Source organism: Mastigoproctus giganteus, chromosome 7 (assembly GCF_048544385.1).
Source record: "Mastigoproctus giganteus isolate SK-2022 chromosome 7, ASM4854438v1, whole genome shotgun sequence".
NCBI lineage: Eukaryota > Metazoa > Arthropoda > Arachnida > Uropygi > Thelyphonidae > Mastigoproctus > Mastigoproctus giganteus.
Window position 1 is genome coordinate 176096143 of NC_143581.1, and position 14397 is coordinate 176110539.

The following is a 14397-nucleotide window of genomic DNA, read 5'->3' on the forward strand; positions in this document are numbered from 1 at the left end:
ACTTTTCCATTGCTTGAGGCTTATGCCCTAAACGCTTTATAGTATGTGATGACGCAAAACTCTGCAGAGCTGCCAGAAACGTGTAGTGTTATGTTTGTGTATATTATGTGGAGATTGACCATTACAATCTTTGTAATTAATAAAAATTAATAAATAAAATCATAATTTAAAAAATAATAATAAAACAAAAAAAGGAAAAAAAATTAAAATAAACTAAGATAAATATTTATAGATAAGAGCAGGAATTTTTTTTAAATTAAATTAAAAAAATAATAATAAATAAAATAAAACAGTATTAAAAAAAGAAGTAAAATAAAATAAATTTTTTTTATATATACAGATACAAAGTAAAAAAAAGGAAATTGCTAATAAAATCAATAAATAAAATTATGTAAAATAAAATAAGATAAATAAAAATAAAAAAACCCAGTTGCCCACTTCTATTTTCTGTATCCGTACAGCTAAAGAAAATATAAGAAAAAAAAATTACGCAAAAGTAAATAAATAAAATAAATTAAAAAATTAAAAAAATAAATAAATAATTAAGAGAAATTTAAAAAAATAAAATAAAATAAAAAAAGAGAAAAAATATATATAAATAAATTTAAAAGGGAAAAAATTATATAAAAAAAATAAAAGCGAATTGTCTAAGATTGGACAAATCCCGCATCCACTGGAGGCAGTGCAATACCAGTGGGTGCCTGCAATCCTCAGATTGCCCAGACCTGAGGGGGAAAAAGTAAAAAAAAATTAACTGGATCTATGTGATCTTCTAAGAGCTATTCAAGGTGACAATATTTTATCTATGCAAGACACCACTCACTGTTGAGGCTGACATTATTGAAGGTGCTGGAGGCACCGTCGAAGGTGAAGCTGAAGCAGGATTGGCCAACAGCAGTTTTCTTCTAGCAAATAAATCAGAAGCAAATTGTTGTTGGATTCTAAGATGTGAGGCAGATTCTACTAGATGTTTCTCGTTGCCAGGTGAAAAGGTGTTTATACGATCTTGTAAGGATTTCCGTAGGTCAGCATAAAAAGGCTAGCACCGATGGACTACTTTTTCTTTCCGTAGGTGAAAACTGCCCTCAAAGGAAAGAGATTTCAGAATTTGAGGACATAAAGAAAAATGCAACGGCCGAACTGAACGTAATCTCTTTGGATGCCTTCGTTTACTCCTTTAGGAAACTTTTAGAACCACGCGACAACTGCGTTCAATTAGGTGCTGATTACTTTGAATAAAAATAAAACCATTTTGATTTCCTTCACTTTGTGTTCTTTTTATTGCACCATTCAGGGAACTTAAAATCCAAACGAACAATTCGAACAAGCGTATACCATTTGTTTCAGTTTATTCACGTTCTAGTGGTGGGACGATCACTGCGATTGCCCCCTCCTGGATTCACTGCTGGGATCGGAGCGTGCTGCCAGCAGAAGTTGAGAAATTATTCTTTCGAGGATGGGAGAAACTGCCCTCGTGGGGTAGCACAGTGGTTATAACCACCATCCTCCTAATGCCCGATTAAGATATGGGCTGGCAGTACCCTTGTCTGTGGCTCCAAATTTTACAAATGACGATGAAAAAAAATATATATCCTAAGTAAAGGGGTAGAAAAATATTTCTGCCCGGAGCACGAAAATACCTTGGTCCGGCCCTGCATCTTCCCCCGAGTGGATGAAAAGGCCCTGGTTTGAATCCCGTCAATGACATCAGGAAATCTTATGCTCTCCTGAGAAAGGCTAACACATCCCCTCCGTGGCTGAGTTAGCCTTTTGTAGGAGAGGCTAGCATAGTTCTTTCTCTCATAACGTCGGGTCTTTCATTCAGAAAAACAGGTAAACCGAACACATACAATTCTTGAACATAAATACATACGGATGAATGAGGTTGTTCTCAGGTAATATGAATATAACATTTATTCTTTTAAGATGAAGGAAACTTTTATGGATTTTTTTTTTTTTTTTTTTTTACGCCATGACCAAGTGACAGGGTTGGCCTTTGAGTTCGGGGAGGAGAAAACCGCTGAATGATGATTGGGTAAGGGGAAAACAAGGAGGAGGGGTCCCCTTGTGTGAATAAGGTAGCCCCTCTCCATTTTACCTTGCTAAGTTAGTTTGTCTTGGGTGAGACTTTGTACGTTTTTCCTTGGAATTTCCTTTTTAGATGAAAATTATGAAATTCTTATTTTTCATGTAGCAAAACAAGCAAATCAACTAGAGAATACAAGAAGTTCACAGAAAAGGAGAAGTGACTTGGCTTTTGTTACCTCCTTCAATTTGTGAGAAATATGATGACGACGTTGCTAACAGTGGCGAGTTGTGCCTCTGAGGTACAGGGGTGATTCTTCTTAAAGTTACATTAAATTGCCTTGGTAATAACACAAGTAGACATAGATAAACATAGACCAGGGTATGTCTGCCAGGGGCAAAGGTTTATGACATTGTAGAGCAGATATCATCTTTTAAGGGCACAAAAGGTGATATTGTTGTACACGGTGGCACTAATGATATTAAGAATAGGAGACCGGTATAATTACTTAACAAGTACAGGTCACAGTTACTATTAGACACGATAGGAGGGAGTATATGATGAGAGCCTTGTCGATCAATTCGGCCCTGGAGAGATTGTGCAAGGCTAAAGGGGTAGAATTTTTCTCAGCCTGGTTTGTGCTTGTTAACAGGAGAGACTGCTTTTACAGGAATGGGATACACTTAAATAGAAAGGGTGCAAGAATATTTCCTGATGCTATGAGACAGTGTTAGGTGGGTCGGAAAACTGCTAGATCGGGGAATACACGGGCTAATAGATTAACAGTAGCCGCTGGCAGAGATGAAAGTGATTCTTGCACTGCTTCTATTGGAATGAGCAGCAACCTGGAAAACATGATGCACGGGATTTCAGAGACTGCTGGGAGTCATTGTTGTACAAGTAAACACATGGGTTGTATTAGGGTTGCTAAGAATAGGAACAGGCGCATGTATACTTGCATGTACACAAATGCTAGGAGTTTGGTAAATAAATTTGATGAATTTGAGGTGTTGGTCAAAACATCAAAGGAAATATTGTTGGGATATCAGAGACGTGGTGTCACACAGATATAAGGAATGCAGAACTGGAATTTGGGGAGTACAATGTGTACAGAAAGGATAGGAAGGGAGGAGGGGTTATGCTATTAGTTAAGAAATGCATAAAATCCAAGGAGGCACAGCCAGTCGACATCGCTGGACAGAGCAGTGCCGAGTCAGTTTGATGTGACGTCAGCACTGGGAAATTGAAATTGAGAATAAAAGTATGTTATAGGCCTAATGACTCTGATGAGTATAATAAAATACTGTACAGGAAAATAAAGTGGGCCAGTAAATCAGAGAGTCTTATAATGGAGGATTTTAATTTCCCGGATATTGACTGGAATTTGTGTGTTGGACACTCACACACTAGCAAGGCTTTTGTGGATTTATTGGATGATTGTTTTCTACATCAGCATGTTCGAGAGGCAACTAGAGCTTGACTCCCGAACATGCTGATAATCAGATCAAGAATATTACTTGATCTGATTATCAGTAGGGATTCTTCATGTATTAAGAATCTGCAGATAAAGGAACCACTAGGCTGCAGTGATCACATTGTGCTCCAATGGGATTTACTCAAAGAGGTAACTACCATCAGGGGGTAAAGGGAAGGGTTTTTGCTTTCGTAAAGGCGACTACCGAGGTCTGAGATGATATTTAAATTCTATACGGTCAGACCAACTTATGATGTTACCAACAGCAAATTCAAAATAGGAAGCATTCAAAGAATTTATCTTGGAAACTACTAGGCTTTACATACCAACTAAGCAATATTGTTCAAGATTTAGGCTTAAATGGATGTCAGATGAACTAATGAGACACATGGCAGAGAAAAAAAATGCGTTGGGATACATATAAAGTAATGGGTGACATGGAAGCTTACGATAGATATAAGCTGCTCTGTAACCAGTGGTGAGCTGTCAATATTTTAACAATGGGCTCGCAGTTTTTCCGACTTTCTGCGGAGTAAATTTGATCGGTCGCGGAAGTGACGTCATCCACGGCTTCCACTAGAGGCGCTTCCCACGCTCGCACTACTAGTATTGTGATTATAGCACGTGATGCATTTTTCGTGACCGGTATGATATCTCGAGTCAGGAGAGAATTAAGGGGGGGGAGAACAGATGCGGCTTATTACCCCCTTAACCATGCGTATAAGTGAATGTGTAAAATGTTCCTAGGTCTATCTAAAAAAAAAACTTAAAAACCTGGTCGCCTTACGATGATAAAATCTCACTTTGCTTATTGGAGGCTTGAAGTGGTGAAACCCATGTTTAGTCTCTATAGAGCAAAGTTTCCGGCATTCCCCATCCCCCCCATACTTCTCCTTCAACCCATGCACGATACTAAGTATATAGGTTTTGATACCTTTCGTGTTTGGGGTTTTCATAAACTGGATACGACGGTGTCTGGAGTTCTAACTTTTTAGAATTATTGAATAGTATGACGTCACAATCATGCTTCCTGAAGTTACTACTGCAATAAGTATGATTTCAACAATACAAATATTTGTCAATAATTTCTTTTTTTCGTCTCGCTTTCTTTTTTCAACTACAAGATCGGTACATCAATCGGTGCTATTTTACAGAGATATTTAGATACATTGCACTCGCAAGTACACATCTCTTACTTTAGTTATCATAAATCCATTGTATCTTGTCTTCCAGAAATTATGAAAATCTGTGAATGATCAATAAAATATTTACAATAAAAAAGCTCTTTCATTTCGTAATCGATATATACAAATCAAAATGCCTAAAAGAAACGCGAAGGACGTTTCGCATAAACCATCTACCGCGCGTGCTCGGCTTACGCGCAACTTTTTTTTTAACAACTAGGGAAATATAATGGATATATTTTTTTCATGATAAAATTTTAATATTGCGAATAAAAAATAACATGAAATATTTCCCATATCACAAATAACAAAAACTATCACAAAGCATTCCACAATATAAAAACAAATATTACATAAAAAACAACTTTTTAGAAAAATTGCACAAAAAAATCACAGATTACATGAAAAAAAATTATTTCACAAATATTCAAGAAAAATTTATTCTAAAAATTGCCACATAGAATTTACTTCTTTATTAATATTTGTTGTCGATCTTTTGCTTAGCTCAATAGCTGAGCGATGATTACAGAGGAATGATTTGACATAACGATCCGGATCAAATTGAAGCAATGGTTTTCTATTTCAATATGTTTAATTGTCAACATTATTAATTCATTCACTCAATAATATTCATTAGTTGAAAGCTCGCTCAGCTGCAGCACTGCTAATCGCAATGGTTTCAAAGATATTTCTGGCTTTCTTAATTGAAAAGATAATTTCACTCGATTTTAAAGATAAACTGTCTTCGACAAAATCTCTAAAATCATTAATTTTTATTTCATATTTTATTAGAAAAGTTAAATTTATTATTCGGTTTTCACTGTCTTGCCACCGAGACGAAAGTTCTTTCAAATTCAGGATTTCGGGTAGCATATGTTTAATATTTCTTTCAATGGTATCGTTATTTTCTTTATTTAATATAAAATCACCTTGTTCCATTAATAAGTCATCCTTTAAGGATAAAACAATGCATTTAATAACTTGTCACGATGTAACTTTTTTACTTTCAATTTTGATTCCTTCAAAAATCTAACCCCAGGGGGCTCACATCTGGTGAGTATGGGCTTGGCACACCCAGGGCCCTGAGCTGGATATCATCATTCTTCTCTTTCTTGGTGATTCCCTTTTACTTCTGACCCTCTCTTTCTTTCTCTCTCTTGCCTGGTACAGCATAAGCCTCAGGCTTCCTTGTACTATATGGCTAATAATAATAATAATAATAATAATAATAATAATTCTTTTCCCTTCAACATCTCTCAATTTTAGCTTTATAATTTCCTTCAGAATTTTTCAAATTAGCAATAGCATTGATAATTCGAATAATTAATTTATCTGCTTTTACCATAGTGATTCTGTAAAGCTTCTGAAAGGTAAGAGAGCTCTTGCAGGATGTCAACCGTTAAGTGCTAAATGGTTAAGAAATTCCAAATTTAAAAGTCGATTTAATAATCCGGAATATTTAACTTCTGATTCAAAATGTTTGCACAAAGCGAGATAATTCCTCAAACCCACAATCACCGTCCGCAAGCTACAAGCTGCCCATCGTGGCCCGAACACACGACCGATCTTTACAGTTTCCACATCAAGTTCTTTAGCAATCATCCTTAATTCGCGCTAGTTTTTTGGAGATTGGTGATAGTTTTTTTTTTTTAATTATTGCCTGTATGCTATTATATTTTAGAACATTTTCCACAATGAAAGGCTCGACAAAGTTTCAAAATCTGCCAACATTTCATCTTCGTAAAGTTTATATAATATCTTAGTTGCTTCAATCCCCCACTCTACATTGCTACTGTCACTAGTTCTTTGAATACAGTGCAAAATGTCGGAATCACACGGATATTCTGCTACTGTGACCATGTAAACACAGACAAGAGAACTTTATTGGAAGACGTGGATCCCTCAATTCTCCGAAAAACATATGTCCGTTTGTCGAAGTAAACGGGAACCACAACACAGCTTGACCAGAGGCTATAATCCGTGTCGAGAATCTTCTTAATCCTCTTACTGGCTTTGGAAAGCATATTGACTAACGCGACTTCTCGATATGTGACTGCATAGGTTTTACGGAAGCCACTAACATTGTGAAACGGTAATCCCTTTCACCCTCAATTCGCACTTTCTAATTACCTAAATTGCTTAAATTGGTAAGAACAATGCATACGCAGTTGTCTCTCCTAATCCGTTCGTTACATGGAAATTTTCTTTGTTCAATGGAAACTATTTAAATGTAATTACCAAGGGGAATCAAAAATATTCGCTATAAAGAAGTTCGTTAAACAGAGGTCCGACTGTAATTAAATCAAAAATGAAGCAATTTTAAAATACATAACCGATCGACTGCGTCGTTAAAATGCTGGGAATGGGGTCCCGCTCGCCCCACCGTAGTTTCGATTCTGGATACTCAATAATTGCATTCAGGATTTCATTTGTAAAATAAATCTCAACAATGGGCTCGCAAATTAAAGAAAAAAAAAAAAAGATCGTCTCAAGAATGGGCTAGCAACTTTAAAAAAATAATAACAATGGGCTCTCGCAAGCCCATGCGAGCCCACTATAGCTCACCACTGTCTGTAACCAAGTCACAAAGGAGGTTAGGTAAGCAAAGACAGATTATGACAAATCTTTGGCAAAGGATGCAAAGAAAAACAGCAAAGAGTTCTTTACCTATGTAAACTCTAGAAGGAACGGGTTGAATCAGATTGGCCCACTGGATATCGCTGGTTCAACTGTTGATGATCCTGCTCAGGTGGCTAACAAACTAAATGAGTATCTTGCATGTACATTCACACATGAGTTATTCAGGGAGGGGAATGCTAGAGGTGAACTAAGCTATTGCAGTAAGCTAGATAATCTTGTAATAACTGAGAGTAAAGTGGAGGAGAAATTGTTGAAGATAAACACAAGAAAGGCACCTCGGGTGCATGGGATCTGTCCAGTTATATTAAAGGAGGCAGCAAAGGAAGTAAGCAGTCCCTTAGCCATAATTGGACTCAGGGAAGGTACGCATGGACTGGAGATATGCAAATGTGACCCCAATTCACAAAGGATAATCAAAGGGCGACACAAGTAATTATAGACCTGTTAGTTTAACTTCTGTTCCAGGAAAATTAATGGAGAAAGAAGCACTGCAGGATCATCTAGAGAAGACTTCAGTTATAGCTCGGACACAGCATGGGTTTGTTAAGCGGAAGTCTTGTCTCACCAATTTGATTGGATACTATGATGTGGTCACAAAGCAACTGGATGCAGGGTTTAATTTTGATGTCATATATTTGGTTCTTAGAAAAGCTTTTGATAGTGTTGCACATGGAAGACTGCTGCCCAAATTTGAGCAGTGCGGCATTGGAAGAAAATTGCTGCTATGGATAAAGGGATGGTTGAGTGGTAGAAGACAGAGTGTGGTAATCAATGGACACTGCTCTTCGTGGACTAATGTTATTTGTGGAGTCCCTAGAGTTCACTGTTGGGTGATTGTTGTTTTTTGTATTTATAAACGATATTGATGATGGTATATCTGGCTTTATGTCCAAGTTTGCAGACGATACGAAGGTTGCTATGGTTGATAATGACACTAATGACAGTACGCTGCTGCAACAGGACCTAGAAAATTGAGCAGATGGGTGGCAAATGAAGTTTAACATTGACAAATGTAAAGTACTACATATGGGAAGCAGTAACCCCAGAGTAACGTATCTATTGTACTAAACTGACAGTGGTAGAGAATGAAAAGGACCTGTCGGTAATTCTGCAGGCAGATATGAAGTTTTCTAAGCACTGCAGACAGTCTGCAAAAGTAGCTCACGGGGTCTTGTCAATGATATACAAGAATTTTTCTAGCAGGGATAAGAGATGATTATCCCCTTGTATAAGGCAATGGTCAGGCCACACCTTGAGTACTGCATACAGGTCTGGAAGCGTCATTTTTAAAAGGATGTAGAGCTGTTGGAACGACTACAGAGAAGGGCAACAAGATTAGTGAATGGAACAAAGGGTTGCTCATACGAAGAAAGGCTTAAATTTTGCAGATTATAGTGTTTGGGGACTAGGCACCTGCAAAGTTATCTGATTGAGGTGTATAAAGCCTTGAATGGTTTAATCATGTTCAATGCTGATGGGATTCTTTCTTTTGCTCAGAACCCCAGGGGCTCACATCTGGTGAATATGGGCTTGGCACACCCAGGGTCCTGAGCTGGATATCATTATTCTTCTATTTCTTTGTGATTCCCTTCTACTTCTCTCTCTCTCTCTCTCTCTCTCTCTCTCTCTCTCTCTCTCTCTCTCTCTCTCTCTCTCTCTCTCTCTCTCTCTCTCTCAGGGTGACTATTTTTTGACTGGTGCAGCATAAGCCTCAGGCTTCCTTGCACCATATGGCTAATAATAATAATAATAATAAACACCTGAAAGACGGTTGTATGATGGATGTGCGGAAGGTTGCCTTTAGCCAGCGGGTAGTTTATTGGTGGAACAAACTGCCATCTTTTGTTGTGGAAGTTGATAGCCTAAATAAATTTAAGGCTGAGCTGGACACGTATTTGGAACGAAAGGAGGGGTGAAATCAGAGGGTTTTTTTTTTTTTTTTTTTTTGGCTGATGCTGCATAAGCTTGCTTTCTTGCATCGTATGCCTCTACTAATGCTAATAGTAATAATAATAAGCACGTTAAAAATACTACAAAACATTAACTGGACACTTACCATTAACAGACTTGGGTAATCTTGGAATTTTATTTTTTTAAAAATAAAATCCATTCTTCGGTTTTTATTTGTTGAAAATAGATTAATAACCTTTTCATTCAAGTTTGGTGCACTGTTCAAATCGGCACTGCTCGCTCCGAAGTTCTTTTGTGTCGTTTTGGCACCTCTAAAAATGCATGTTGGCAACCTGTCAACTTGGCATTGACTGAACCACAGACTAGGCATTGACTGAACCACAGACTAGGCATTGACTGCCAACTAGGCATTGACTGAACCACAGACCAAAATGTGGAACTGTGTAGCGCGTACTTCCGCCTACGGCTGAACTTCAAAGTTGAAAATGATTTCGTGTTTTTATTCGTTTATTATTAAATGTTTTATAGGAAATAGAGGATGAGTATACTATAGGCAGGACCTGTTAATGAAAATATTCATTGCGTTGCAATGTTCTTCACAAACTCCGTTGACTGTATCTTTAGATTTAAAAAGCTAGGGGTACTGCAGTTGCGCAGTGCTACCCACAGAGAAGTAAGATATATTACTACTGTACTCTGTGGTGCTACAAACGAACCGCCCCTGGTTACTAAGCGAAGATACTTGGGATGTAAACAAAATATACATTTGCATGGTTGAATAAAAGGCAAGCCACGTGCCACTGAGCATTTAATTTGTTAATTAAGAAAAAATTCTGATTTGTTGTTGGAATATTCAATTGAAATTAAAAAAAATCAACTAATTGCAACAAGACTGGATATAGCGCCGTTTGTGAAATTTCGTCGTTTTCGAGAAACTTTCTGCAGCTTGATCAAAATGTGTGACCTCGAAAAGCATGTGCAGTATTTGAAACGGCAGATAGAAGTAACCCGAAAAGAATTAAAAAATATAAGGTATGGTAATTTAGCAGATGCCCATTTAAAAACTAGGAAAAACTTTCTGATGACCAAGAGAAATTAGGCTACTCGGAAGTTTGAATTATTTCCCTATAACAGGCCTACGCTTGTTAACAAATAATGGAATACACCTTAATAAAAAAGGTGGGCAGGGGATCAAGAATGAATGATATCGATGTATACGAAAACGTATACACTTGTCGGGAGGACATAGTTTAATAGCTGCCATAATTAGAGATAGAATTGATTCTTGCATTGCTTCTTTTGCGAAATGCAATAACCTGAATAGTGGGGAGGTGAGGTGGATTATAGGGCCCGCTAGGGATCTTGATGGAATGGCCAATTACATTACCCTAAGGGCTCACATCTGGTGAGTATGGGCCTGGCAAACCCAGGGTCCTGAGCTGGATACAACCATTTTTCTCTTTCTTGGTGATTCCCTTCTCTCTCTCTCAGCGTAATGCAGGAATTTTTTTTGGCTGGTGCAGCATAAGCCTCAGACTTCCTTGCACCATATGGCTAATAATAATAATAACAACATGGATTGTGTTACCTTACTAAGATCACAAACATGAAGTGTCCACCTGTTTGTGATCTTACTAAGGTAACACAGACCATGTAATTGGCTTAGATAAACAGTATAGAAACATACAGATCTAAAACTTTATAGCCAGTAGACAAGAGTGGTTAGCTTGGTGTGACATGAGCATTGGGAAGCCTAAATCGTCATAGTTGGAGTACATTCAGGGGAAGAGTGGCCATAAGACTTATTGGGGAAACCCCAGTGGGCCAGAGACCAGTAGAGGCCAGTATGATTTTGGCCATAAACACTAGTATGAGGCCTCTACAAGTTTTCCCTGGTTAGAATTTTTGACCCAGTCTGCCTCTGAATATGTTATAGGCCAAGTGACTATGATGACTATAATCAACAACTACAATAGAGTGGGCAAGAAAATCAGAATAACTTATCGTGGGAAATAGTTGAAATTGTGGATTGAAAACCTGCTGAGTAGCTGAATATTTTTGGATTTGCTGGATGACTGCTTATTATAACTAACAATGTTAAAGAGGCTACAAGAGAAAGCAATATAAACTAAATGCCCCTTGTTGATTGGCATGGATGAAATTTATTCAAAAGGCCCAGATGAATATTCTTTTTATTTGGGGTGGGGGACTTACTTTAGAGTGCAGTGTTATGGCAACATGCTTACCTGAAACTATTGGAAAGGCTCTGGCTTATTCAGGATGGTGTTGTAGCACATTATTCTCATTTTAAGATTAAAAAAATTCTTCACTAAATGGATAAGTTGTTGCAAACCCATTTGGGATTGACTAGTTTTAGTTTTAATCTTGGAAGATTTTTTCTTTTGGATTATTTTTTTAACCTGTTGGCATACTTTTGTTTATGACAAAAGTATGTAAACATGTGCATAAAAGAATACTTTTATTTGAGACACAAAGACACCAGTATGGAAAATAATGTTGGAAAATGTGATCGATACAATTTTGACCTTGTTCTTGTTGTTTAATCAATAATATATTAATTAGGTTTCATCCATTTTCTTGAAATGAGAAACTGACCTAATAATTCACACATTTTTTTATATACTATGTATAGTTTATTGTCATTACCATTAGGTGTAAATCAGATAGCAATGTGCAGCATATTAATTTCTTTATTATTGCATTACATTTAAGTACAGTAAGTATATAACTGAACTTTTGGAGTTCATTAACCGAAAATTTACCCCTATTTCAGTTTATATGTCAGTGGGGAATAAAATAAAATATCTGAAGGTTCCCAATACCTATATCAAGAAAAGTAGCTGTCCCATTCTTGTTAAACTGTCATTAATAGGCTGACCAATTGTCATTAGGGAACAAATTAACATATATTAATTTTTATTTTCATTGTGATAGAAAATGGTCATTATTTTTGCTGAAAACCTTACTTCTACTTATTTTGGTGTCATTATTTGTTTTCCAGGAAGGATATTATTGCACTTAAAAGAATTCAAGAAAAGGAAGTGAAAAAAGTTCAAGAGTTACTGACAACACAGAAAAATGTTGATAATTCACCAGCCCCTTCCCCACTTTGCAGTGAGGTTATAGGTGAGCTATTTCAGTAATAACTTAGCCATTGCATATTTTCCATATAACTTAACCTATTAGCAGTTGCATGAAAACTCATAGAACATGGGGTTATTTTGACTCTTTTTAATGGAGAAACCATGAAGAAAAACTTCTTAAAAATTCTTGGAGTATTGTTGTGCAACTTAAAATAGTGCATGTGTGGTAATAGAGTGTGAAAGAAATAAAATGATTTTTCCCCCTTCCATGCACCTTTCAGCAGATCAAAGAGATCATTAGAAAATTCTTTAATATTGAAATATTTAATATACTTTAGTGTATTAAATATTCCTATAGGACAGGGACAGACTTGTGATACCATATTGATCTCTGCAACTTATCAGGTTGCCTTGATAATAATAATAATAATAATAAAATAATAATAATAATAATAAATAACATACCCACATATGCATTAGCAAAAACTACTCAGGGAAAGTTAGGCTAGGTTTCCAAAGATTTTGGAGTCCAAAATGTAAATAGAGAGAGAGAGGGGGAGGTAGTAATGGTGCCGCCTCCGTAGCCAGGTGGGAAGGAGCAGCAGTGCGTAGCACACGCTTCTTGATTAGACCGGGGTTCGAGCCCGTCACCACCAAATACGGAGGATGCGGAAAGGTCAGGAAATGATCACCGCATATCCCAGGGCAATATAGCCTTAGTTGCTAATGCTCCTAAAAAACCAAATAACAAGTAGTAATGGTTCTGAGAAATGGGCCATTTTTGATTGCTGCAGATAGTAGTAATCAAAGTGATTCCAAGCCATTTCCCATTATTGTACCCTATCATAAAAAAAAATCATCAAATCTAAAGCAGCTTGCTTTCATTGCCAGCATTGGAAGGTGACTCTGCAGGCTACAAAGTTGGACATAGTCTTTTGAACAACTTGAAGCACGTAGGATTCGTTTAAGAAACTTTCTGGCACTTAGTTTTATTTGGCAGCGCTTACTGTTGCAGCTGCCACAACATCAGATGGGAAGTGGAATTTTGTGAGGTTGTGGCTGCTGTGACATCAGACTGCAAAGAGTTAATCAGCAGATACTTCATTGCATGAGAATTACTAATTAGTAAAGTACTGAACTTGAACCAGGGTATTAATGGATGAAAATATTTAACAAATTATGAAGATTTCTACTTCATGAATAGCTGTTTTAGTACTAATTAGCACCTCATCAGTGGAAAGCCAAGCATTTGGATGTTGGTGGTCATAATGAGCAAAATCCAAATATCTCAGTTTTTTATAATGATAGAGCTGACCATTACCTGATACAGAGAAACCACACTAAAATGTAAAGCTCCCAAGTAGATATGAATCTAGAAGGAAGGAAAAAAAAACATTTTTATTACTAAACAGCATGTAAAGATGAATGATAGAAAAAGAATGGTAAGAGTGTTTCTCTTTTTCTAGAACAGGGATGTCAAACTCAGAAGTGCTCAGGGGTTACACAGACAGTTCTCGGAGGGCTAGAGGGAGCCTCACAAATGGTTCTCGAGTGGCTTGAGGTCTGGGTCTGCACTACTGAATAATGCTGCTGATATGCAAACAACATATCAGTGGCATTATTTAGCAAAATATATTAAATCTTTTCTTTCACAAAAATATGCAATCTGATAACCAACAACATTTTTGAAGGTTTATTAATCTCCTTTAAGTGTCCCCATTTACCATTTGGCTTACTTATAGCAATAAAATGTGCTGTGAAAGTTGATACTTTGGGGCTGCACAGTAAATTCTTGAGAGTTGCATGTGGCCCCCAAACCATCAGTTTTACATGCCTGTTCTAGAACAAGCTATGAAGAAGATTTATATGAAAACAGTTGAAGTTAAATGAATATTCTTTGTTAATACCTGTGTGGAGGAAATATCTTTATTTTTTGACGTGGTCTTGTCCTCTTTCAGTGTGCATCTTCATTTGCAAAATTAATCCCATTCAAGAAGAATTTTTTTGCTTTTTTGAGTGACTCACACACATCACTTTATTGGACTTTATCATCAGATT

At 36.8% G+C, this 14397-nt stretch overlaps 1 protein-coding gene across 1 annotated transcript in view; it reads left to right on the forward strand.

Moving 5' to 3' along the window:
• The first annotated feature begins 10160 nt into the window (after positions 1-10160).
• LOC150083353 (tRNA (adenine(37)-N6)-methyltransferase) overlaps positions 10161-14397 on the forward strand; it is a 47447-nt gene continuing 43210 nt past the window's right edge. Inside the window, exons 1-2 of the mRNA XM_090377990.1 lie at positions 10161-10267; positions 12258-12382. Of these exons, the coding sequence (XP_090234116.1) occupies positions 10191-10267; positions 12258-12382 (202 nt within the window). The 5' untranslated portion in view covers positions 10161-10190. The remainder of the gene's footprint in view (positions 10268-12257; positions 12383-14397) is intronic.